This window comes from Chelonia mydas, chromosome 3 (assembly GCF_015237465.2).
Source record: "Chelonia mydas isolate rCheMyd1 chromosome 3, rCheMyd1.pri.v2, whole genome shotgun sequence".
Lineage (NCBI taxonomy): Eukaryota > Metazoa > Chordata > Testudines > Cheloniidae > Chelonia > Chelonia mydas.
The window spans coordinates 117,806,449-117,834,232 of NC_057851.1; the positions used below are offsets into that span (position 1 = coordinate 117,806,449).

Genomic DNA, 27,784 nt, shown 5'->3' on the forward strand with positions numbered 1-27,784 from the left:
AATTTACGAGGCCATTAGGGAGTTGCTCTTGATTGGCAGGGTGCTGGCCAGTGAATCTATTCACAGGAATTGAAAAGCGTGTCAGACTGAGCCAATTCTGTGATCTTTGCTCTGTGCAATTGGTTCTAGTACTAAGAAAAGAGTCTCAGTACAGATCCTATATAGTAATATACAGTATTTAAAAATATGTTAATTCCCCCCTCATCAGTTAATTCCTAGCGTTTCCTCAGCATAACCACTGCTGTAAGCAACATGTCGGTGCATTCTCAGTAGGTACAGGGAAGTTCCATATTTATGTTACAATACATATGTAAGTCATATAGCTTACATAACTGACATGTAACAGCATTTGAACAACCAAAGCTGCTTCATCAAGATTTCCACTTGGTCTAGTCCTGAATAGTATAAAAAAAAGTTAACATATACAGAAATCAGGGAGTTTAAGAAGGGCAACTTTTTCAAAGCTGTGTGGCTAAGTTGCATGCACAAAACATGCAGCTACACATGCAGAAAGTGAAACTACACACAGAGTTTTCATTGGGACACAAATTAATCACTTCTGCAGACTAGGTGGTTTTTAATTTACTGACAATACTAGGGGCTCATTCTGCCCTCAGGTACACTCATGACAACACTAGTTTTACCACATAGAACAGTTTATTTTAACCTTTAAAACCCTGTTACAGTTCATATTGGGAGCTGTTGGGAGTTATGTCAGTAGCGAGCCACTCCTGTTTCCATTGCAGCCAATGGTAGCAGGTCCTGTGACAGCACTCGCACACGTATAGTAGAAACGTACACAAGCTCATGCAGATTTTAAGAGATCTCATTATTACTCATGCTTGTTTTGAATTGTATAATTCTCTTGCCTGTAAAAGATACTTTATGGACTGGAGCCATGTCTGAAAGCCCAAATGTTATCTTTTTAGCATTAGACATTTAAGAGCTATTTTCCCTCTTAAAACCCAAGAGCAATCCTTTATTCTCCTGCATATGAAATCAACTTTCCCCTTTGAAATACTGTTGACAGCTTCTTTACTAACAAAGGGTAAACTTTGGATATAACAAGAACTGTTCTCTTCTATACCAAGTCCAGAACATGACCCAGTCCTGTGTTCTGTCTGAAGTCAATAACCACACTGAATTCTTCCAATAGAGTTACCAGAGTTTGGTTTAATCAGCCCTCATTTCTTGATCTAACCCATTAAGTAGATGCACCATAGGAATTAAGTGTAAAATTTTCAATAGTGCCGTAGTAATTCAGGAGCTTAAGTCTCACCAAAAGTCAATGGGACTTAGGCTCCTAGTCACCTTTGAAAATACAATTTAGGTGTTTTGGGATCCTAAGTCACTTAGATGCTTGCTCTTTGGGACAAGGGACTCCCATACAAATAACACCAAGATCATTTATTTATTTATTATTTTTGTATAACATTGAGAGGGAATGGCTCAGCATTCACAGTATGGAATTATAAAATCACACTGGGGGCTTGAAGAGTTCAAGCTGAACTGATGTAGTTAAATATAGTCCAGTTATCTATTGCTCCCATCTACACAAGATAAGTAAAGATACTATAATTATCTTGGGTAGATGGGAGCAATAGATAATTGCTAGTCTACTATGATATAATTGCTCTGATTCAACCATAGAATCAGCCATTTCTCTTATACAATTCTTTTCTTCAAAAACACCAGGTGCTGAGATTGCAAGCAAATACTTTTATTACTCTATAATAAGATTGGTCAGAGAGTGTCTGTCTGGAAGAGAAAGAGGGAAAGGTCTGAAACAGAATTGAGGATTACAGGCAAGAGAAGCACTCAAATACCTCTCATCTCTTTTCCCTCACAGGATGCTTGTTCACTTTAGCTCTCTTACCTTGAGCCCATAAAACAGAAATACATGACAAACCTGGCTCTGAAATTTCTGCTTTGACAGAGTGCAGTAAATCTATGATCAGATATTATGGACTTGGGTGGTCCAGAATCAGGAAGCTTATCTGTGAAATATGGGACACAGAACAATCATGAACACAAAAAATACACCTGCATATCCTGGATGCCACCTTTTGATCTAAGGTATTTTCATTAGTAGAATGGAAGAAAGAACTGCATCCTAGGATGAAAGATACCTATCAATTTTAAAAGTCTATTCTAGCATTAGGCTATGAACAATGGTAAATTGCCTTCAGTACATTCCACTAACCCCTGTTTACAATAATATAAGCTTCCTTTGGCTGAGATATGTTAACTCAGCTGGGCACTAGAGCTCTGACTCACATTGCTAATGAAGGCAGAGAAGCTAAGATTGTGCAAATAGAGTATGGATGTATTACATACTGGATCTGCCAAATAAACAGCTCTACTTGGTGCAGAGGGTCATGAGATTTAATGTAGTTTTATATTGTTCCACCATCATCTCTTGGCTAGTAAATTTTTGGAAAAAACAAAACAAAACCCTGCTGACTATTTAGCTATTGCAAAAGACAGGGGCCCACAACTATGTGATGTTAGGGCACCTCTCCATAGGAGCAAGTGTAGCAAGTTCATAGCAGAGATCCTCAAAACACAGACAACAGGACCGTTTTTCCAGGACTGTTACTGGAGCTCTGCTATTGGTTACAACAGCTTGTGTGACCAGATGAGCTAAAATTGAGGTGTCCCAGCAGAATGTGACTGAAGATGTTGCCAATTAAAGATAAAATACATACATGTTGGAATTCGTAGGGAAAAGTATAGCCCTGTAAATTAAACAAAAGTAACTGACTAAAAATAAAACCGGAGGTATTGTATCCTGTAAAGGCTCAGTATTCTTTTACTCCTGTCCCTTTCTGAACCCTCAATTTAAATGAGCTTGCTGTTTCCTAATGAGCCATGAAGCTTGCACCTTTTGGGGCTCAGATGTGGCCCAGTATCTTTTGGGTGTCTCAACAGCACGATGAACCAGTCCCGCCCCAAATCGATTGATGCTATGTTTCACATGCTACGGGATTTCTCCCTCCTCAGAATAAACGCAGTGGTTGCAAGTTGTCATTAATTATCGGTTAAGCTCCAAGGTTGGGCTATTCAAAGGAACCTAAGAGAATTAGTCCCTCAGTTCCCACTGCAATTCAACAACACTGGGTGCCTAACTCCCCTGAATTTCAGGTTTCTTTTAACATTAAAACACAGAGGAGTGCAGAGCTGCTGTGAAGCATAATAGGTTCTCAAATCCCTGTTGAAGGTCAAACCCTGCAGCGTCACACAAAATGTGACTGCCAGGCACTTACTAGCAACGAGTATGGTATGCAACAATTCATTAATCTTGCTAGCTTCACTGCATCCCTCAACCACATCTCAGTGTCCTGGGAGCTTGCTCACTTGCTTTGACTGCAGCAAACGGTTGTAGATTACTTTTTCAAACTTCCAAAGTAGAGACCTAAGAACCAGTCCTGTGGATGAGCATCACATTCAAACAGTCTCAGCAACCTGCTTATTAAACTAGCCTATTAAATTGCTGGAACCAGCAAAGTGCTCTAGTGAAGATGAGGCAGGAAAGAAAAGCAAAGGGCTTTTTTTGTATTTGTCGTACCATAATCAGCTTTCTTTGGTCCCTTCCTCCCTTATTGTTCAGGGAGAAAAGATGATGTAGTAGTTAAAGCACTAGGCTTCACCTTGGGAGTCACTCGACTAAGTCACTTAAGACCCAGATTTTTAAAGGTATTTAGGTGCCTAACTCCCATTCATTTCAGTAGCAGTTAGGTGCCTAAATACCTTTAAAAATCCAGCCTTAGTCTTTCTGTGCCTCAGTTCCCCACCTGTAAAATGGAGCTAGTAGCACTTTCCTACCTCACCGAGGTATTGAGAGGGTAAATGCATTAATGATTGTGAGGAGCTCAGATATAATGGTAATGGGGGCCATATAAGTACCTCATATAGATATTAGAGTGGTGTCAAATGCCTTAGGCTATAACCTACTGCAAAGGACTACACAAGCACCATCCACTTAGACAATAACCCCGCTACCTCTTGATCGGAGTGTCAAGTCCTCCCCAGGATGAAGGAATGCTTGAGGTGGTGCTGCCTCTCTTTTCTTAGATTCATGCCTCTCTTTTCATCTCCCTCTCCCCTTTTGAGCAGTTGACTGAACATGGATGGCTTTCTACAGGAGATGCCCTAGTTCCAACCACAAATTATTGGATTAGATGCAGGAGCTGCAGTGTGTCATGCAGAAGACAGACTGGATGGCCATAGTGGGCCCTTCTGGCCTTAAAAGTCCATGAATCAATAAATATGTTGCATTTCTTTGGACCTGTTGTAAAACTCCAAGACCAGGAGAAGGTATTTGCAACAGTTAGTGTCACTGGATGCATAACTCAACAGAATGAATGAGCATTAAATTCCTCTCCTGGGCTTTCATGATGTCCCCAAGCCCACACTCTACAAGAAGAGAAAACTTCATAAACCTGTAGGCAGCAATCTGGAGCATCCCTGATTCTATGGCTTCTATGAAAACCACCACCTTATTAAGTGGGACTCCAACAAAAAAACAACTACACCAGACTTAGAGCAATAAGACAACAGATAATATGGAGATACAATTGATACTCTATTGGATTTATTCGTTATAATGATTTTATACTTAATGGGCCAGATCCTCAGTAGCTAGCTCCATTGCCTTCAACAGGGTTGTGCCAATTTACACCAGCAGAGGCTCTGGGCCTACATTTTTAGCATCAATGTACTCAACATGATCTCAGTAGCTGGCAACAATGCAATGCTCATACACAAGTACATAACCTCTAAGAATACTGTTGAGTTGGGGGTCTGAAAAGGCTTTGTTTCTTTATTTTCTCATTTCAATTTTAAGCTTCTTTTCATGAGAGAGAGAGAGAGAGAGAGATTGATCTGAGGTCCAGAAGAAGGTGAAAGGCAATCCAGTTGAAAGTCTCTGGCTGAAGATAAAAGAGGAAGAAAAACAGGGGTGACATAATGGTAGGGGCCTAAAGCAACAAATCAAAAGGTGGATGAGGCATTTTTTAAGAACAAAAACCAAACTACCTGGTAGTAACAGGGAATTTTAACTACCCAGACATCTGTTGGAAAAAATAATAGAAAAAAAACACAGAATGTCTATTAAGTTCTTGGAATGCATTGGAGGCAATTTCTTGTTTCAGAAGACAGAAGATGTAACCAGGGGAGACGGGGGGCAACCATGTTAGACTTGATTCTGACTTACAGGGAAGAATTGGTTGTTAAATCTGAAGTTTGAAGGGAATTTGGGTGAAAGTGATCATGAAGTGGTAGATTTCATGATTCTAAGGAAAGGAAGGAGTGACAGCAGCAGAATGAGGACAATGGACTTCAAAAATTATCAGATTAACAAACTCAGAGAACTGGTAGGTAAGATCCCTTGGGAAGAAATTCTAAGAGATAAAGAAATTCAGAAGAGCTGGAAGTTTCTCCGACAATATTAAGGCCCAACAGCAAACTATCCCAATGCGAAGGGAAGATAGGAAGAATAGTAAGACGCCAATAGGTCTCTATCAGGGATTCTAATGATCTGAAAAATCATAGAATCATAGAGTATCAGGGTTGAAAGGGACCTCAGGAGGTCATCTAGTCCAACCCCCTGCTCAAAGCAGGGCCAATCCCCAACTAAATCATCCCAGCCAGGGCTTTCTCAAGCCTTACCTTAAAAACCTCTAAGGAAGGAGATTCCACCACCCCCCTAGGTAACATTCCAGTGCTTCACCACCCTCCTAGTGAAAAAGTTTTTCCTAATATCCAACCTAGGAAAACCAACCAAGTTTTTCACTACGAGGGTGGTTAAGCACTGGAATGCTTCAAAATCAAAAAAGAATATTGCAAAAAGTGGAAATATGGACACATTGTTACGGATTAGCAAGCAAGTAGGGACAAAATCAGAAATGCTAAGACACAAAACAAGTTACACCTAGCAAGGGACATAAAAGGCACTAAGAAGAGTTGTTGTTAATACATTAGGAGAAAGAGAGGTGAAGGCAAATGTAGGTCCAATACTTAGTGGGGGAAGGAGAGCCAATAACAGACTATATCAGCAAGGCTTTGGTGTTTTATGTCTATTTTGCTTCAGTCTTTATTCAAAAGTTTTATGGTGACCAGATGCTTAACACAATTAATATTAACGGGGGAAAGACTACAAGCCAGAATAGAGAAAGAACAGGTTAAAGAATATTTAGGTAAGTACGGTGTATTCAAGTTGACAGGACCGGATGAAATTCATCTGAGGATACTTAAGGAATTAGCTGAAGCAATTTCAGAACTGTTAGCAATTATCTTTGAGAACTCCTGGACTATGGGTAAGGTCCTGCAAACTAGAGAAAAGCAAACATAGTGCCTATCTTTAAAAATGGGAACAAAAAGGACCTGGGGAATTACAGACCAGTCAGCCTAACTTCAATACTTAGAAAAATACTGGAACAAATTATTAAACAATCAATTTTTAAGCACCTAAAGGATAAGAGAGGATTATATAAATATTAGCCAGCATGGCTTTGTCAAGAAGAAATCATGCCAAACCAACCTAAATTTCCTTCTTTGACAGGATTACTAGCTTAGTGGATGGGGGAAAAGTAGTAGACATGATATATCTTGATTTTAGTAATGCGTTGACACAATTCCACTTGACATTATCATAAGCAAATTTTTAAAAATTGGTTTAGATGAAATTTCTATAAAGTGGGTGCACAACTGGTTAAAAGACCATACTCAAGAAGTAATTGTTATCAATGGTTCACTGTCAGACTGGTAGAATGCATCTCATGGGACTCACAGAGGTCTGTCCTGTGTTTGGTACTATTCACTATTTTCATTAATGACTAGGATAATGGAGTGGGAGTATGCTTATAAAATTTTTGAATGACACCAACCTGGGATGGATTGCAAGCACTTTGGAGAACAGGATTAGAATTCAAAATGACCTTGACAAACTGGAGAATTGGCCTGACTTCAACAAGGTGAAATTCAATGAAGACAAGTGCAAGGTACTTCACTTATGAAGGAAAAATCAAACACAACCTCAAAACAGGGAATAACTGGGCAGGTGGTAAAGAGTCCTGTGGCACCTTATAGACTAACAGACGTATTGGAGCATGAGCTTTCGTGGGCGAATGCCCACTTCTTCAGATGCATGTCAAGTGGTAGTACTGCTGACAAGGATCTGGGGGTTAGAGTGGATCACAAATTGAATAGGAGTCAACAATGTGAGGCAGTTGTGAAAAAGGCAAATATTACTCTGGGTGTATTAACAGGAGTGTAATATGTAAGACATAGGAGGTAATTATCCTGCTGTACTCATCATTGGTGAGGCCTCAGCTGGAGCACTGTGTCTAGTTTGGGGCATCACACTAAGATGTGGACAAATTTGAGAGAATCCACAGGAGAGCAATAAAAATGATAAAAGATTTAGATCTGACGTATGAGGAAAGGTTAAAAAAACTGGTCATGTTTAGCCTTAAGAAAAGCAGACAGAGAGGACTTGATACTTCTTCAGATACATTAAGGGCAGTTATAGAGCACAGTGATCAATTGTTCTCCATGTCCACTGAAGGTACAATAAGTAGTTATCAGCTTACTTTGCAGTCAGGTAGATTTAAGTTAGAAACCAGAAAATGCTTTCTAACTATACAGATAGTTAAGTACTAGAATAGGCTTCCAAGGGAAGCCATGGAATCCCCCCCAGCATTGGAGGTTTTTAACAACAGGCTAGACAAACACCTACCAGGGATGGTCTAGATACACTGGGTCCTGCCTCAGCACAGAGCATCAGACTATATGACTAGGAAGGTCCCTTCCAGCACTACATTTCTATGATTCTATGAAATCAGACCTGAGACACGAAGTTCAAACCCCATCTACACTCCCCCAAGCTCAGGGGAATTTGGCACCAAAGTTTTGGTTTGTAGCCATCCTTAATTTAAAAAAAATAATAGTAATGAAATGTGGCCCAATGCCTGCTCATTTTCCTCACAAGGGATTCCACAAAATTCAATAGGAATACTCTTTGTGTATGACATGGCTCTGTAGCATGGATATCAGGCAATACTAAAACAATGACATTTTCAGATTGTGTGTTACAACCTCACAGCCACCAACAAATAATTTTATCTTTAGCCACAATAATGAGAAGCTGGGGAGGGGCAGGAAGGAACGCTCTCTGAGTGCTAATTATAAATATATTCCATTAATTATTCAGTGCCAGGTAGGGCTAATCAAACTGGTTTAAATGAAATAAAGCAATTCAATCATTTTTCCAAACTCTCGAGTTTTGTGTAAGTATGAATAACAATTTCCACTTTTACTCCCCTCCCTCCATTTCCTTACCCAGTTCAGGGCTGGAAGTTCAGAAACAGGATTTTCCTGAGAAATTTCCAGCTCAATTTTGCAGACTCCAGAAGGTTAGACAGTTCAGAGAAGCAACTTACGGAGATTCACTCATTATTATTTTAAGGTACAGTGCAGCTGTGCCCACATCCACAAACCCCAGTTCTCTCACATGCACTGGAACAGCATTGCTTCTGGACCGGTCTGTCTACAGCCCACATTTTAAATCTACACCCACATTTTTACATTAGCAACTGAACTGTGGGTGTAAGTCTGGAGACCTGCACCCTAATTACCTGACTGTAAGTGCAAATATGCACCAGGAAATTACATCTGATTTGCATCTGGAAATTCATTAGGCAAGTGCAAATAGTACCCAGCAAAAAAAATGAAAGATGGGCCTTTGCCCTTTTAAAGAGCTATTCCTCAAGTGATCCTCAAACAACTTACCCACAATGATGACAAAAGCAAAACTAGCCAGCGTCAGTGATGATCCACTGCTGACCATGTTGATAAGCAGCTGGAATAAAGGATATAGCAGCAATAAGGCCCAGAAAAGCCAGTTCAAAAGAGTCCATGGCCGCCGAGGTGGCACTATGGGAGTAGCTGGATAGGTTCCTGTTCGGTAGTATTCTTCTTGAAAGGCATCCTGGTTGGAACAAAGAAACGTAACATCTGAATCCCTATTGGATAATAGAAGCAGCCTTTTATAATTCTGATATTTCTCTTGCTGAACAGTAGTTATTCTGAAAAGAAGATCAAACACCAAGTGATGGCTGGAAATCTTGTGCTTTTTAGTGAATGAAAGTTCATGCTCCTGAGTACATACTGATTAGTGTTCCCTTCCCTTCCTTTGCTCGTTTAGATGACTCTACATTCCCGCAAGTCTGCAGTTTTAATGAGCATCCAGCCTGACCGTACTCAATTCTGTGTACATCCTTACACCAATAGGTACAGGACTGCTGTACCTACAGACAGCAGTGCCAGCCATCAGACAAATACCCTTGGTACATCACAGAAATGTCTAGGAATGCTCTCATCACCAAACCCTCCATTTTCTAATGTTTTCTGCAACTTGTATCTAAACGGTTTCCACATTCCAGATGGGAGTTCAGGGTAGTGCCAGCTGGCCTCGTCCTCCAAAGAATGTTTTTCCTCAACACCCACCTTTTTGGCAGTAGACTGATGCTGCCAGCGTAACCCAGATTCACAGAGCGTGGGCCTTTATCCTCCCTCTAGACCAGTGGTGGGCCACGAGACAGTTTATTTACATGGACTGTTCGCAGGAATGGCTACCCACAGCTCCCAGTGGCCACGGTTCACCATTCCTGGCCAATGGGAACTGCGGGAAGTGACGTGGGCCGCAGGGACGTGCTGGCCACCGCTTCCTGCAGCTCCCATTGGCCAGAAACGGCAAACCACGGCCAATGGGAGCTGCGGGCAGCCGTGCCTGTGGATGGTCAATGTAAACAAACTGTCTTACGGCCCGTTAGCGGATTACCACAGGCCGACCACCACTGCTCTAGAGACTTGTCCACATAAGAGGTTTGAATCTCATCTGGTTTTCAACTAGAGGACTTTTTCCTGTTACCTTTAGTAGGAGAGGGTTGTGCTTGTAGCACTTTCGAAGGTCTTAATTCCAATGCCATCCCCTACATCATATAACAGAGAGAAGCATGTGGCCCTTAGCTACTTTCTCATGTTCAAGCTCACTACTTTACCTGTTCCCACTGAAGTCAATGGAAAAAACCCTCCAACTTGCTTTGGGATGGAGCATCCAGACACTGCAGCAATGTTTACCAGGAGAAAAAATTCACTGAAGCTAATGGATTTACACCAGCGTGAAAAACATTGTAAGAGAAGTCAGAATGCGGCCGTATCTCCCTGTCCATCAAGTTACATAGCTAGCTTTGTGACAGAATTAATTAATAACTCTTCAGTAGCCAGCATTGCCCCAAACAACTGAGTAAAGGTCATTTAATTTCTGTTCTTTTACATGTTCTTAAACTCTAATTTACTCTAGTAATTCTTTAATCAATAATAATTTGAGCAATTACAGGCTACTGCTGTTTTATCTAACTCCAAGTGAACATACAACTTTCAAAAGATTATAGAATACTTAAAATGTTACTCTTTCTTTTCAGGGAGATTAAAGAAATGTATTACACGCCTTTTTTTGCCTGTGAATTAGAATGAACTGGAATCATTATGGTCAATTAACTGTCTTGGGCAAATTACCCAAAATATGAAATTTCCTTTTAAGTGCCTTGAAGGTCTGGCTTATGAGCAGGTTAACCTAAATATACTAATAATGAGTGGCTTATGTCATGTCACATATAGTTATGTTTCTAAACACCAGCATTAGTCAGGAATTCTTAATTTTCCCTTGCTGTTATAGACATCACCACTAGGGGGCTTCTGCACTACCAAAGCAAGTGTTTAGCCTTCCTCTCCGCAAGAGGTTTGAGACTGACTTACATAATAGGTGCAAGGACTCAGATTTCTTCACCTTTACCAGTGCATCCACAATGTCATGGATAGCCTGGTTAAGCTGGGTTGCCTCCATTCAGTTATGGAGCCAAGTTTCTTGCTGTGAGGAATTTCACAGAACTTTGCAGATAAGGTTGTTGGAATCTGAGCTAACCTGTCTGCCTAGATTTCTAGGTTTTTATAAAGGTCACTCTTTAACCATAGCATCCATGAGTAGCTTAAATTTGTTAAAAATATTACATCGAGTCCTGAAGCACTAAGTCAGCCTGATGCAAGTGATGTGATTCAGCAAAAATCTCCACTGAGAATATTAAAAAAAAAAAAAAAAAAAATCTATTAAAGCAAACATTTACTGAAATTTATTTTGGTAATTTGTTCCCACATTTCAGGATGATTCCTGTCAGTGCTTCAGTTAAAGCACATTTATTAGAAATAATTCAGCACTGTCACATTTGTGCATCTCTTTCCATTTCATTAATTAAAGGGCTTTTTACTTAGTTCAGCACTTTTTACTTAGTCAAAACTCCCACTCAAATCTAGTTTTACCTAAGTCAGGAGTGCTGGATAGGGCTCTTCATAGACATAAGGCCAGAAGGGACCATAATAATCTCGTAGACTGACCTCCTCCATATCACAGGCCATAGGACTCATCTGAGCTGATTCCTGTGTGAACTGGAACAGCACTTCTCAAACTGGGGTCCATGAGTGTACTCCAGGAGGCCCACAGGCCCCACTGATCAACTCCTCTGCCTCCCTCCCAGTGCCTCCTGCACACCTGGGAACAGCTGTTCCCTGGGGCCTTCAGGAAGCGCTGGGAAGGAGGCAGAGGAGTGGGGATGGGGCACACTCGGTGGAGGTGGTAGAATCATGTCCGGGGCTGCTGGCCTGCTGATCAACTATTCCCTCTCCCTCCCAGTGCCTCCTGTACGCCGGGGAACAGCTGTTCAGCAGCATGCAGGAGGCACTGGGAGGGAAGGAGAGGAGCAAGGCAGGGAAGAGGTGGGGTCGGGGTGCGGCCTGAGGGGAAAGGTTGGAGTGGGGGCAGGGCCTGGGGCAGAGCAGGGGACTTGGGGGTCAGTGAAAAATTTTAAATCAAAATGGGGGTGCTCGGGCTGCTAAAGTTTGAGAACCGCTGAACTGGAGCATATATTTTAGAAAAAACTTCCAATCTGAATGTAAAGATTTCCATTGACAGAGAATCTACCACAAACCTTGGTAAATTGTTCCAATGGTTAATTGCCCTCACTGTTAAAACTGTGCATCTTATTTATAGACTGATTTTGTCTAGCTTCAACGTCCAACTCTTACTATACCTTTGTCTGATAGATGGAAGAGTCCTCTGCCACCAAATTTCTTTTCCATAGAAATTTGATATGTGTGTGTGTGTGTGTGTGTGTGTGTGTATACACACACACACACTTATTGATTGCGATCAGCTCATTCCTTAAGATTATCTTTGTTAACTAAACATATTAAGATCCTGGAGTCCAACACTCTAAGGCACCTTTTCCAATCCTTTAATCATTCTTGTGACTCTTCTCTGAGCCCTCTTCAATGAATTAAAAATAAACATTAACTGGATTAAAAACTGCCTAACTGATAGGTCTCAAAGCATAATTGTACATGGGGAATTATCAAGTGGGTGTGTTTCTAGTGGCATCCCACAGAGATTGGTTCTCGGCCCTATGCTATTTAAACGTTTTGTCAATGACCTGGAAGACAATATAAAATCACTTCTGATAAAGTTTGAGGTGACACAAATATTGGTGACGGGATAATTAATGAGAGGACAAGTCACTGATACAAAGCCATCTGGTTTGCTGAACTGGGTTCAAGCAAACAAATGTGTTTTAGTATGGCTAAAAGTAAGGTCATACATCTAGGAACAAAGAATGTAGGCTGGGGGACTGTACTTTGAGAAGCAATGGGTCTGAAAAGAACTTGGGGGTTAGGGTGGATAATCAGCTGAACATGAGTTTTCAGTGCAACACTGTGGCCAAAACGGCTAGTGTGATCCTTTGATGCCTAAACAGGGGAATCTCTCGTAAGATTAAGGAAGTTGTATTACCTGCTTGGCATTGGTGCAACACCACTACTGAAACCGTGTGTCTGTTCTGGCATCCCTTACTGGTATCTTTCTGTCAGCTACCAGCAAAATCCACATGCGGACTTATGTCCTTTTAAATTGTGTGGATTTAATTCTACATGGAGGAACTTAATTGATTTCAATAGAGTCACTCCTGATTTATACCAGTGAGAGATAAGGAATGGGCTCAGGTGGTCTAAACTATCAAAAATATTTATCTTGCTCCTTTTATTATCCCAAAATGTATTTTCCACTTTGACCCTCAGATGCTGGTGTCATTAATACAATAAAGTAACTTTACCTGATGAAAAGTCAAACTGAATGAGCTGAAATTTGTTTAAATAATCACAGTTTTGTGTACAATGAAATTATGAACCCGACCCCCTTGAAAGAGCTGAATACTCTCAATTTCAACTGAAATCAGTGACTCAAGGGTGTTCAGCACTTCCCAGGAGACACTCCGCAGGATCAGCTGCTAATTTTTGAATTACATGAGTTTTGTTGCTCTATCTGCTTTCCTTTTATTTCCAGTTGCTAAAGTGCGTTAGGTGATTGTTTTTACATCAGAACAGAAATGCCTACTAATGTTTGTCCTGAAGCCTATGAATATAAATGTCACCAAATTTGGGCTGTTGCAACCTTCAAATCCCCCCTTGGTCTAAAAGTTCCAAAGTCTGAATCCTGTTTGGGTTAGTCAGAAATAAAAATTGGAGAAAAAAACACATATCCGAATCTTTACATATTTTAAAAAAAGATTCAGATATGTTTTTTTTTCTCCAATTTTTATTTCTGACTAACCCAAACAGGATTCAGATTTTGAAACTTTCAGACCAAGAAGGGGATTTGAAGGCCACAACAGCCCAAATTTGGTGACTGTCTGAGCATGCTGAAAGATATATCTGCTTAAGGGAAGTCCAAGATTAGGGGCCCCAAGTATCCCCACACATGAAGAAACCCACGAGAGAGGAAAAGATGCTGTTAATATAATATTTGTATGCTTACTTATAGTGTTCTCCTGTGGATTTCCCCACTCTCCTATAGATGCACGTTGCTAACTCCACCATTAATCTCCTTGGCAATTTGCTATCGATCGTCATGCCAAATTGTGTTGTGGGAGAATGTTCACTAAGGACTGGGGCAAGACCAATAAATTCAACGTCCACCTGGGTCTATGCCATGTGCGCTCTGGTGTTCAGAGGCTGAAAAACCATTGCATTAATTCTCTGTGCCACCTAGTCCATTAGCAAAATATGCCATATCGATGAAAGATATAAAATTTTGCTACTCCAGAAGAACCAACTCTTCAAACTTGATTAACAGATTGCTCCACTATGCAAATGTGTCCCATGGACCGAATTACTGTCTCTATCTCCTAGCTATGTACATAGTTCAATTAGAAAGTTGAAGTTGGAAAAATCGAATGTTTTACTGGAGCTCAATAATATGAACATATTTTCATCTGAATTACACTCAACTCCCCATTTGTTCAGATAATTGGGTTGCCACAGCTGCTGCCTATTTGTTTAACCCCTCAGTTAATTTCCCCAGGAAATAGGAAAGCATAATCAATCACTCTTGTATAACAAAATGGGTTCCATTCATCAGGGACTAGCATCTACAGGAGCATAAGGAAGGAGCAAAAGGTCAGAAGAATAAAAGGCCATTTTGAAGCACACTCCTTTGTTTTGGTGGAGGAAAGATTCTGGGGTTTCAGTGTGTTTGTTGAGAGTTAAAACTGTGTTTGTGCTCACTGAGAGTGGAATGTTTGCTGTGGAAAAGAAATTTTTTGCTGACTGCCATACTGCCAACTCACAGCATCTAAAAAGAAAGAGTCAGCACCACAGTTGCCAACTTTCATGTGGTAAATAAGCACCCCAACTTTCACAATAAGCCAAAAATCAAGCAAATCCCATTTTAAAACAAGGCCAAAACAATCCCTAAGAACCCCAACACTCTGTGTGACTAGATCCCCCTGAAGTGCAGTCTGGGACTGTGGTGAGCCCTCTGGGCACCCCTGACTCTCTCCCCTTCTTGCCCCTCCTTGCCGGGAGCCAATCAAAAAAAAAAAAAAAAAAAAAAAAAAAAAAAAGAAGCAACAGGCTACAAGCCAAACAAGCAACAAGCCAAAAACTAGCCAATAAGCAACTCACAAGCCAATTAAGCCAAAACTAAGGCCAATTTCTGTATTTTTTTCACGGCTTTGGCATGTCTGGTCAGCACTCAAAAATTATGGTTTTAAAAAATAGTATATGTTGGGGCTCCTCTGATCTGCATTCTGTGTTGGAGCGATGACCTTAACAGCATCCCAATGCTCACTGGTATGGGTAGTGAGTTTCAGCTGGCCTGGACAGTTGAATATACCCCAACTCACTAAGGTCATAACCTGTATCTAAAAGTGTCATGTAAAATATCAATAGAAAGCTAATAGCATACTGATAATTCATATTACTACATGGTGTATGTGTGGAGGACAAATTCAACATTATTTCCAATACATTCGTAATTTTTAGCAAAGCGTTTCTGCTAGGAATAAGTGATATTTGTTTCCATTGCCAGGGCCATTTATCTGCAAAGGCTGTGTTTGTTAGGTTTGCTATAATGGCTAAACCAGAAAATGAACCAAACTGAAATGGAACGCACCCCTGGATTTACATTCTACACACTACTGCAAAAATCTTTGTACAAAATATGCTTTGTGAGGTATCATTTGAAAACTAATAACTTGATGGTAAATATCAAGGAGAAATGTATGAAGCAACATTATATGTAAAATTATGAATTCCCCCTATATGATATAGTTAGCACATGTTCAAACTCACATTGCCTTGAGTAGGCAAAAGTTGTTAAACAGGTCTATCCTAAACAAAGGAGTGTGTGTTTACCTCAATTTACATACAAGTAGTAAATAGGGTCCTTGAGTCAGAAAGGGGGGAAATGACAGGACACAAGGCAAATCTACATTTTAGCATACACAGGGGAGAAGAAAGAGCCTGGAGCCACCTTCACCACCAAACTCCATGTCACCTTCTTCACTGTTTGAATAAACTTTGTTTGGAGGGGTAAGTCGCAGAAATATCTACTTCAAAGGGTGACTGGACTGTAAAAGTGAAGGCAAAACCACCCCAAGGCATCTCTCCACAGAATCATAGAAGTGTAGGACTGGAAGGGACCTTGAGAAGTCATCTAGTCCAGTCCCCTGCACTCAGGGCAGGACTAAGTAATAACTAGACCATTTCTGACAGGTGTTTGTCTAACCTGTTCTTAAAACCTCCATCCCTCTCTCTTTCACCTAAGACTATAAAGGAACCAGCCTTTTGATGATGGGGGAGATCCTGACCTGAGAATTTGGTCATCACTGGTGCTGGGAACACATGGTAAAGATTTTACCTTGATCCAAGTCTAGCTGGTTAAGTTTTAGCCGCTAGAAAAATGTTGATATTTATTTCTCTTTTAACTATTTCTGACTTTAATGCCTTATATTTGTACCGTCTTAAAACCTCGCTCTGTAGTTAAATAAATCTGGGTTTTTTAAAATTAAAACTAATCCAATGTTGAGTTTAAACTTAACTGTTCGGTAACTCCAGTTAAAATAGCGAACTGGGCAGGGGCAACAGACCTTTAGTATCTGGAGAGGGCTGGACAATGCAGAACACATGTTTGGGGCCAAATCCAGGACTGGGAGTGTGTTGGGGCCACCATGCAAGTCGTAAACCAGGCAGGTGGAAGCCAGAGTGTGAGTGGAGTGTTGCTGACAGGCTCTGAAGTCAGAGCTGCTGGATCAGGGCTGTAGCTAAACACAGACACTCAGGGTGTGACCTGCAAGCTGGAAGCCGATTTGTAAGCGGCGCAGGTTGGGAGCTACAACAGCAAAGCATTGTGAGGCACCCAAAGTTGCAGTGCAGACAGTGATGACCCCTCACTGGTCTGGATTGCATCCCAGAATGCAACACATGGCATCTCTGATTAGAGAATGCATAACTGAAACTTGACAAGAAGGTGATAACGCAGTAGAACCTCCTTGTCTAAGGAAACAGGATCATGTCCACTGGTTTCCATTAACTACCCTGAAAATTCCCTCATTTATTCAAACCCATTAATCCGAACAACATAGAGGACATTTATCAATATTGTTTGGATTTATGCCTGGATCCTGCAAGGCAAACATTACTCTGGACTTGATTCATGCTTTACTTTAAGCACTTGCATAGTACAGTGATCTTAGGGGAAACTAGGGCTTGATCCTGCACCATTCAAGTCAAACTGGAGTTTTTCCATTGACTACATGGAAGCAGGATCAACCCCTTACTCAGGTGCTTAAAGTAAATCCTCTGCTTTGGTGCTTTGCTGGATCATGGCTGGAGCACTCAGCACTTTGCAGGACTGAGTCCTTAACATTTAAACAGTAATTCTGGCATGCCCCGGGTACACTGCAACAGGCCAAAGAAATGCATTGCCTCAAGGGCAATAAAACACAAACAACATACAGTAGTATGTCCAGCAACACAGGACAGGCACCAGGGAATATACTCAGCAGCTAACAGATGCCCACCTTGGGGTGCCTCACCTCATTTGTAAAGGTATCCCACTCATACATAGGTTGGCTGATAAGTACATATCTTGCAGTGCATCATTGCCCCTTTAAATATATCATTTGTTAAGTTTTCAAAAATAAATAAATAATCTGAAAATATTAACCTGCAAAAGAAAACCCATTTTAAAATATCCCTAACGTGGCTCTGTTACTTATTATCCAACTTAAAAATATATACTTTAAAAAAAATGGTGGTAAAAAAATTAGAGGGAATTATGGTTTTTCCTCCACAGTTTCTTGAAGAAGCAATCAAGAGTTCCTTTCTCTCAAAACTCTCTGCCTCCAGCCCTGGGGAGAATATGGATTTTGAGTAAGAGCCTGATTCTGCTCTCATATACACTCGTGAGTCCGGAATAAATGCAACGAAATCAGTGGAGTTTCACTGGAGTACAAGAGGCATGGGAGCAGGCTCAGACCTTAATCTTTTTAAGGATTCCCCTCAGACAGAGGAAGAATTGGCTGCACAGAGCTGCATATTCTTCCTTCCTATACTTAATGGAATATTAGGATTTATAAATAACTGGACATAGCCCAGCGTATATTACATAGAAGAAATTATACTGTATACGCAGCCTATTTGTGAACCTAGTACAGGATATTTTTAAACTATTTACTGGCATTGCCTGAACATTAGCCGGTAAGAAAGAGATCAATAAGATATTTGATAAGTAATATAAAGGCTGTGACAGGGAGACAGAAGTAGGGGAGGAAGTGGAAAGCAATAATCACCACCTTGTTCAGTTCAAGCGTTCTATTGTCAATTGACTAGATATTATCTTGGGGACAGAAATTCCAGGGAAGAAGCCACCACATGGTAGAGAGTAGTAAAAAGTGGCATATTAGTGACCCATGAAAGGACCACGTGTGTTTACTTTATACCTTCCACCAGGTCATAAGGCAGAAGGTGACTTAATATACTTACTGTGGAAATATACCATTTATGTCCCCCTCAAACCAGGCCTCAGTACCATGACTTTGGAGCCAGTGGGGAGGGGAGGAGCCCAAAGACAAAGCTGACAGAACTATGTCTACAAGACTTGAAAGTAATTTATACTGTATGTCCATATTCATAAGCTGCTTAAGGGAGTTATGGATGAAGTCAAGAACAGGGTTAGAACTTAACCAGTTCAGGAAAAATGTCCTTTACACAAACAGTTTGAATACAGAAACACAATAAGTGGTATAGCAGGGGGCTTACTATTCCATCGATACGTTGTACATGAAACAGGTCTTGGCAGACTCCATAGCCATCTCTGGGTCTGAAAAGTCCTGTATTATATATCAAAAGATGTCACTCATACATTTCCTGGCTAATCAGACTAGACCCACATTCCTTGCACATACTGACTCCCATTGACTGAAATGGGAGTTTGGGGTGTGTAACTAATAGACCCGCAAAACATTGCCTCCTATGTTTATAGGCTAGGAAAACCCAGAAGCTGAGTAGTTCTGCCACTCTAAAGATGCCACACTCCATTAGCAGAAAAACACTGACATACCTATTTTTATCATTAACATGTCCTAAATTAATATTTGTTTTTTAAAATGTATGTCTCCTATACATCCTGTAGCAGACACAGGTGCTCACAGACCATTCTAAAATTATTTTTGTGACTCTGTTAAAAAAAAATATTCCCAAATTCACGAGTGGGAATATTGAATCTTCCATCTGCAGGGTACCCAGAGATAATCAGTTATTAGGTTTTCTTGCATACAGCACTTTTAAATGCCTTCTCCATGATTCAGAGGCAGTTACCATTTTGTATTCCTCTGTTCTCTCATTGAAACTTTACTTATGTTCTTTTAATTTAAAATAAAGGTGATCCTGACTGACTGACAGTATAAGGCTGCTTTTTGTGTATGGAGAAAGAACACCTGCCCTACTCAAAAGCCCTGCTGCAGTATGCATGATAATATTAATGTAAATTATTTATCTTAATCTAGTGGTTCCAAATAATAAACCAACCTTTTCTTGATAGAGCTTGTGAAGCCACTTAGAACATTCCTGTTCATCTTCTGGGACTTCCTCTAATGGAATCCGTCTGCAAACAGTAAAGAAGAGATAGTAAAGAAAAAGTACACTCATATTGTTTAATGTGGATCTTAAAACTGCTATCTAATTAAACTACTACTCATTTACTTTACTAATTATTTTTTTCCTTTTAGTTCTGCCTTTTGAGGTACAAATTCTGGACACAGTGATGTGTAGCTTCAAGTGTAAGAGCCATAAACAGTCTTTAGAAATATCTGGAGCTAGAAATATACTGTAAAACTTGCAGCTCAATAAAGACTTCTTCCAGTTAATAGGATGATGGTTTGCATTTCTATATTTCTACATAAAAGTTTCAAATAGGTTAACTTCCTACCTCACAGATTAAGTCATCCCAAGATTTTGTTTAACAACTGAGCACTCAGAGGTAAAACTCGTTTCCCTTTGCAATTAGGGTCAATCATATTTAGTGCTTTTGGAACAGCTATTCCCAGTGCTTAAAATGTCTTTATAAAAAAGATTTGCTTTATTTCAATTGTAATTTACCAGTAAGAAAAGGAGATACCTATGAAAAACTACAACCACCTCTGGGAATGAAAATTACATTGGCCTTGGACAAGGACTTGACAATGTTCACTTCTAGAACCGTACCCAGAGCACCTGCTAGCCTAAGGCACCAGTTAAAATTTTAAAATGGAATTGCCCATAAATCACCACCACCAGAAATGCATGTCCTGTGTCTTTGAAAAGCTGCAATTTTTTGGGCTTTGTAATGGTATGAAGCAGCCATTCAAAAGTCCCAGCAATTCACAAGATACCAGATATTAGAAAAAACGTTATGATTAACATAATTCCCGTCCCCTCAAAACTCCAATTCTCCCATTTTGAGAACTGCTACAAATAGAAACTAATACTTGTTTCACAATTGGCAAGCTGGAGTGCAGGCTTTCAGTGGAAAACATTCTTTTTCTCTAGAAATCCATGAGACAGCAGCTGTTAAAGTGATACAATAATTTAAGTGGAAACAGGTAGGTGATCAGAATCTTAAAAATGCAAATTGTCTCATGATCAGCAAGACCTTGAAACACTTTGCTGGGCAAATATGATGCTTCCAGGATCAAACTTATCAGCGTTGATCTTGAAGCAGTGACTGGAAAGGAGAAGTTTAGTGCCCAATCCTGCGCTTACTTCAGGATCTACGCAGGAAGTTCAAAGAGGCAGAGGAACGGTGGACTAGTGAGGGCCATGTACAGCTAATCTGTGTTTCCAGAGCCACCCTCAGGATGATACAGGGCTCACAGTCTGGAGGACAAGGAGAAGGGACGCATGCAGGGAGGCACATATCCTACTTTAGAAGGACTGTTGAACGCCTGTGGTTAGAACAAGCTGCTCACTTGTGAGCAGTATATGAGCTGGCCACTTGATCACATTCTTCAGGCATCACACAGGGATTCTAGGGCGTGCTAATGGGTTTGGTAGCAACCTCTCCCCTCAAATTCTCTCAAGAGCTTGTAGCTCTCTCGATATTTTCCACTGGCAGCGTGTGGATACTCAGGGGTGTGTATATACAGTAGCTTCCTATTAGATCTAGTTGAAAAATTCTGAATTTTGAGGGGAAAAAACTGTGCTACAAGTGCCATTAAACACATGAGAAGCATAGCAGGCTACCTATCAGCTGATGTTCTGTGCTCATGAAAGTAACCCCCAAAACACAAACAAAGGAGCACTAGCCAATTGAATTAACACAACGTTTCAATTCACAGGGATTCCAGCTACAGATGGCAGCCTCATACTGTAGCCAGGAACTCAGATTCTGCTGCTTGGAAGCTGCATCTGAATCAGCACATCTCCCTTTTGTGGGCAGTGCTGTAGGTTTCCCAGTATAGCAGGGATTAGAGCATTATACTTCCACTCCTGGCGGACTCTCTAGCTTCAGTGACCCGTCACCTAGATTCTGCTGGTGGAACCGAGACTGTGAATAAGGTCCTACATATAATCACACCTCCGCCGAGTGATGGCAGATTATGGGACCTTGCTGGTTGGTAGAGAAATCCGGGACATGGAGTCCAGGTATTTCTTATTGTAACTTGTTTTATTTACACGATATGTATTAGTACCTACAGAGAAGTGGTCTCACAAAACACAGGCCGACCCCTCTTTCAGGATCTCACCCAAAACAACAATGGCATGTCCACTGGTAGCAACTAACTAGACACAATTCTTGGGGCAGAGAGACTAAGGCAATGGACAAACTCTTCCATGGCTTACAACAGCTCTCCCAAAATGAAAGTGCATCACAAGATAAACAATCCAGCATTTCATCAAAGACTAAACAATGCTTTTCTGCTAAGGAAAAACAAACCTGTAAAACTGTGTAACTGCACTCTGAAGACTCCTATCATATAGTGACACAATTTGAAAACTTACAGCTATAAATGTTCACCTGAGCTCCTTTGAAGAAAGTTTTACATGAATTTATAATCAATTACCTGCAAGAAAAAACATTTCCCTGCTTGTTAGTAAAGTGCACACCACTGTATATGGAAAAACATGAGCATGGATAACTTGCCTTACATATAAATCTGCATGGTATTTCTTCCCATTTAAAACTCCCAGCAAAGTTGGATTCTCATTATTTCTAAAATTGAGCGTAGAATCATACACAGCTGAAACTACAAGGAAAAAAAAAGCAGTTTTACTGTTTGTAAAATCAATTTTCAAAGTTAATAGGGTGGCCTTGGTTATATTTAAGGTGCTTTGAAATGACATTTCATGAACAATTTCAATTTCCCATATTCATTCTCTCTCAGATAGTGGGTATATTTAAACATATAGCCTCCACCAGCAGCTGACATAATTAAAGTTGTAAGCAATGTCAAGATGACAGGGACAAATTCAAATACACATTAGTAGAAGCAGGGCATCTAAGCATGTTTTTCAAGACCAGTACCAACACAATTTACTTTTAAAAGGGTTATCTTTGTCTCCTATGATGAACAGGTGGGTGGGTGAGAGAGGGGAAAGAGAAGAAACTAGAGGTGATTAATACAAGAATGAGAGGACACCCAAGGAAATTGAATGGTAACAAATTTAAAACTGATAAAAGAAAATACATTTTTGCCTTAAGTGAATAGTTGTTGAAATCACTGCTAGAAGATAGTGAGGTCAAAAGCATAACAGGATTTAAAAAATAAATTAGTCATTTAAGTGACTAACATCCACAGTTGATCTAGAAAACATAGAAGTTTAGTTGGGATACAAACCCTCTTGCGTTACAATACAAGAGGTTAGGAACAAACTTTCCTCACAGTTTTTCCATCCATTATGGGGCTCTTGCAGCCTCTTCTGAAGCATTAGCTACAAGCCACTGTCAGAGACAGAATACCAATTTAGACTCACTATAGGCTGATCTAATCTGGCAATTCCTATGTAGGCACATGACTAAGATGAGAATCATTGGGATATGCATTTCACAGAACTAAACTGCAGCCAAACTCTCAACAACTAGGGAATAAAACTTTCTGTAATTCAACAGATGGCCTGAATATTTCCCAGCAACAATAAAAAAAAAAGCAAAGTATATTGTTAGTTCATTAAAATAAAATGCTATGGTACAGCTTAGAGACAGAGAGAGGGAGAGAAAGGGCACAGGAATAGTTTACAGAGATGGAGGGGTTTTATTTTATTTTGAAGACTAATAGACTTCAGAAGTCCAGACGCTAAATACAGTAGAACCTCACAGTTACAAACAAGACCGGTCAACCACACACCTAATCTGAAACTGGAAACATACAAGCAGGCAACAGCAGAGACACCCCGCCCCCCCCCCCCCAAAAAAAAGGGCAAATAAAGTATAGTATGGTGTTAAACTACTAAAAAAATGGAAAGTTTAAAAAAAGATTAGAAAGGGTAAGGAAACTTTCTGTGCTGGTTTCATTTAAATTAAGATAGTTAAAAGTAGCATTTTACTTCTGCATAGTGAGGTTTCAAAGCTGAATTAAATCGCTGTTCAGCTGTAAACTTTTGAAAGAACAACTATAATGTTTCATTTAGAGTTACAAACATTTCAGAGTTACAAACAACCTCCATTCCTGAGGTGTTCATAACTCTGAGGTTCTACTGTAGATTCATACATGAGTTAGCCTTTGACATAGTTTATTTCTCTTCCGGGTCATAGAATTGGCGAACAGCAGTTGGTTCTTCTGACCTGATCTACTCCCATTTGAAAGGGGAGGGGGTAGGTCAAAAAGCACTAGGGAACCATTAGTGTACAGCAACGGGGTTCACAGGGACACAATGTGTAGCAGGCTAGTGTGGGGTGGATTTACACCCCAGTTTGCCACAAATTAAGTGTCTGTGTGGACGAGACCTAAATCTGTTAGTTCTCTCTCCTGGAAACATGTTACAAATTTTGACTTTGCACTGTATAGAATTTTTCCTCGAATTGAGAGATCAGACATCCTGTATGAACAGATATTGAGCTGGAAACCCTAACGCCTGCTCAGCAAGCCCAAACAACATGGCCCAATTCTCCTCCCAGGTATCCCCGTCCCTGGGTACATCCAGAGTGATTCCACTTAAATCAATAGATGTAAAACCAGTTGAGAGAAGAGAACTGGGTTCATTGCGTGTAGGAAGTTTGGTTTGATCTTTTAGAGTTTAGTATAGAACTGCAGGGCACAGTTCTGCAATAACCAGCCACCATATGCAGACTATTTATATCCCACTCTGAAATCCAGCCCAGCCCTGGTTTTAAATGTCCATGTTTGCAAGGTGTTTTCAGCTGCTACTTATTATTGGAAATAAAAACCAAACAAAAACACAAAACCCCCACTGAAACACATTCCTAGCTGCATGTTTGCACACTAAAGATAGGAAGGATCCATCTTTTCAAGGTCTCATATTTTAAAAGCCTCTTAGGGTAAAAAGCGCTTATTAATCCCTGTATTACATCTTAAAGGATAAAAACAGTGGTAATGAGACAGTTTAATGCGACTTGTGCAACAAGGAGTCTGTTAGGTTAATCATTACTTAGCAGCACAGAAACCATAAAACAGGATTTACCCAGCATTCATTCTGTTGTCTTACCCTATACACAACAGTTAGTGCTTGTCTTCAGAGGAAAGAAAATAGATTCCTTTTCCGTCTGACTAACCTAGAGTATGATAATCAGTCCTGAAGGGAATACCTTTTAAGGATATAAGCTCATTTGTTGCTTGCACGACACTGGCAAATAAAAGACATAATTAATATTGTACTCTTGATTAACACTGTTATTGGGAAGTGAAGTAACTGTTCAAATTAATTCTGTTTGTTCAAAGCTTTTCCACTTGGTAAGCACAGACAATGCACAAGTGTAAATTTATAAAACACAACAATAGAGGTGTCAAAGAGAAAGACTGAACAAGACCAGAAGTTGCCAGAAAGTTTCTATAAATAAGGTGGCATTAATACAAGTTCTGTTTTCTTATTCAAGAATTGGTCATGTTTGTGCAGAATATGGGAAACAGGTTTTACTTTTTTTTTTTTTTTTTTTTTTTTTAAATTAATACTTTATAATCCATAACTAGAGTTCAGCAGGAAGTGGTTTTCCCCTACCATGTGAATTTTGGAAGTTTCAAACAATTTTCCCATGCCGAATTGGGACCAAAAAAAAAAAAAAATCAAAGTATTAACAATTTTCAAAAACTGAAATTATTGAAACGAAAACATTTAAATTGACCCAATCCAAAACCTTTTTTCATATAGTTAAAGTGTTTCTTTTGATTCTGTCCTATTTTATTTCATCATTTCTTTTACTATAAATTTACCTACATTTCAAAACAAAGCATTTTCAAACTGAAAAACAGAATTTTGTTTCAAAAATGTTGAAACAGGACACTGAATTTCCCATTTTAAATTTTGGAAAAAAAAAGAAAAGAAAAGAAAAAAAGTTTAGAAATTGCCATTGAAACTTCACAGGGTCCCTTTAAGAAGGAGCTGGGTCAGTGCATCTGTGACTGGACAGCTGACCTCAATTAGGTTTAAAAAAGGACACCTGGGCTTAACGATCGGGGTGGGGGGAGAAGAGAAGAGAAGAGAGATGAGAGAGACACGGACCAGTGAGTCTGAACCACTGAGCTGCAAGAAGCAGAAAGTTCTCTGGGAGGGGCTACCAGAGTCCCCTGGGAGAGGAGGCAGTGGGAACCCTCTGGGGGAAAAGGGCCTCCAAGAGGAAATTCTTGGGGATGGTCCTCAGTGAGCTGAGAATGGAAGACTCCTGCAGGATGCCCTGAAGCAGGACAGAGAGGTAGAGGGGAAAATCCCCTGGGAGCTGTAGCCCAGATGGGCCAAGGAACTTTGTGGGTATTTTGCTTATGTTGGAGAAATAAAACTGCCTGGAAAGACTGTGTGCGTGTGACAGTGGGTTCTTTGTGAGCTGGGGAGAAGGCCAGCCAATTACACCAACCTTTTCCCACGAAAAGGTTCAGTTTCAATGAACTGTTATTTTCTGACAAAAATGTTTCATCAAAAAAATTCCCGACCAGCTTGAACCATACACTTAACAAAGTTTCTTCTGTCCAAAACGCTGTTTGCTTTGCAGCGCTTAACAATGTGAGTGAATCAGGCCAAGGACTGTTTTAAAATTGGAGACAGGCCCTTTCCAAAATCCCAGATCCCTGAGCTCCTGAGCTTTGGGGAAGTCTAAATCTTGATCAGCACTGTATGGCTCAGGCCCTTGTCTACTTTCCTTGAGGAGACAGTGTTCTCATTGTGTTCCTTAGTCCTTCATTGCACATGTTGGTCAACTCCTACATAGGACGCATACCCCCTCTCGCCTTTATGTAACTGAAAAGAACTACATTGTGCTGCCCAATTTGCAAAAGACAAGGTTATCACTGTCATAAAAGCTAAACAGTCATGTTATCTGCCTCTCTTGTGAAAAGCTCTACAAAATCTGAGAGATACCTAGCACATTACTCACTGCAGAATATTTTGTTACAGATAACTGTTCAATATATGCTTGGTGAAAATCTGATCCTGTTGAAGTCAGTGGGAATTTTGAGATTGACTTCAATGGGGTCAGGACCTTTTGAACTGAATTAGGTTGTCTTACCTATGAGTTAGTGTTCTAACTGCACACATATCCACCATTCCAAAAGGATTGCTGGGTCTGGGCTAGCTATCAATACACAAATAAGTAGCTCTATCCATTTTTGGTTTTCACAACAGTTTTATTTGCCACAGGCTGCAATGCACCTAAATCCCCAGAAAATAACTTCCAAAGTTGTGTAATCATTGTACCAAGACCAACGAAAGAAGAGACAGCAAAGAGATAACGGTGATGAATTGGGCATTCTGTCTGTACTACTTCCGAATTGTAGACGGTTTTATTAAGTTTTCTCATAAAAATACTGTGTCCTGGAAAGCCTATACGTATATGGATGCAATCAAGGCTTGTCTACACTTAATACACTGCTGCAGCTGGGCTGCTGTAGCACTTCAGTGTAGACATTACCTATGCTGATAGGAAGGGTTATGCTTATGCTCAAATAAATTACCTATGCTGACAGGAAGGGTTATGCTTATGCTCAAATAAATTTGTTAGTCTCTAAGTCTCTCAAGTACTCCTTTTCTTTTTACAGTACTGTACTGTATTTGCCTGAGTTTTTTGGGTTTTGGGGTTTTTTTGGTCTCTGCTGCTGCCTGGTTGTGTACTTGCAGTTCCAAATGAGGTGTGTGGTTGACTGGTCAGTTGATAACTCTGGTGTTCGTAACTCTGAGGTTCTACTGTATAAAGATTATGGGTGATGTAAACAAGCTTTTTGGTGAACCCCTGAAATGTAAAGAAAACAGTTTTGGGGAGTTCAAAAGAAAGGGGATCTGACCTAAACTGAGGTATCAAACCAAATTAGGGGTTTTGTAAGAAAATGGGGGAACTAGTCGGATAGTTCCCATGGAAGATGAGGCCCACAAATTAATGGGTTTAGAAGAATTCTACTAACTCCGCTCCTCTGACCTAAAATCATGATTAATGGACAAGGACAAGAGACATAACTGTAGCCGGGAAGTGGGCAATGTGCGGACAGCTGGCCCAGATTTGATAAAAAAAATTCAAGGGACAGTGGCACAAAGCTGAATGGAGAAGGAGAATGGGCTAAACCCAGACCTGTGAAGGGAGGCAAACCCTAATCGGACCAAACAAAGGAACATAGGGATCTGAAATGCTTTTACTGTAACAAAAAAGGTCATAAGATGTTACACTGTCCAGTGCTGGAGAGACCAGGGGCTAGTGATAGCCTACAGT

The 27,784-nt window shown here is 40.2% G+C and overlaps 1 protein-coding gene across 8 annotated transcripts in view; it reads right to left on the reverse strand.

Annotated features, from left to right (window-relative positions):
- The window catches only part of AGPAT4 (1-acylglycerol-3-phosphate O-acyltransferase 4), a 122,319-nt gene that overhangs the window by 11,805 nt on the left and 82,730 nt on the right, over positions 1-27,784 (reverse strand). For all 8 annotated transcript variants that reach the window (XM_043544302.1, XM_037895113.2, XM_037895114.2 and 5 more), the window contains 3 exons: positions 22,067-22,169; positions 19,474-19,549; positions 8,791-8,989 (listed from right to left, as the gene is read on the reverse strand). In XM_043544302.1, the coding sequence (XP_043400237.1) occupies positions 8,791-8,989; positions 19,474-19,549; positions 22,067-22,169 (378 nt within the window). The remainder of the gene's footprint in view (positions 1-8,790; positions 8,990-19,473; positions 19,550-22,066; positions 22,170-27,784) is intronic.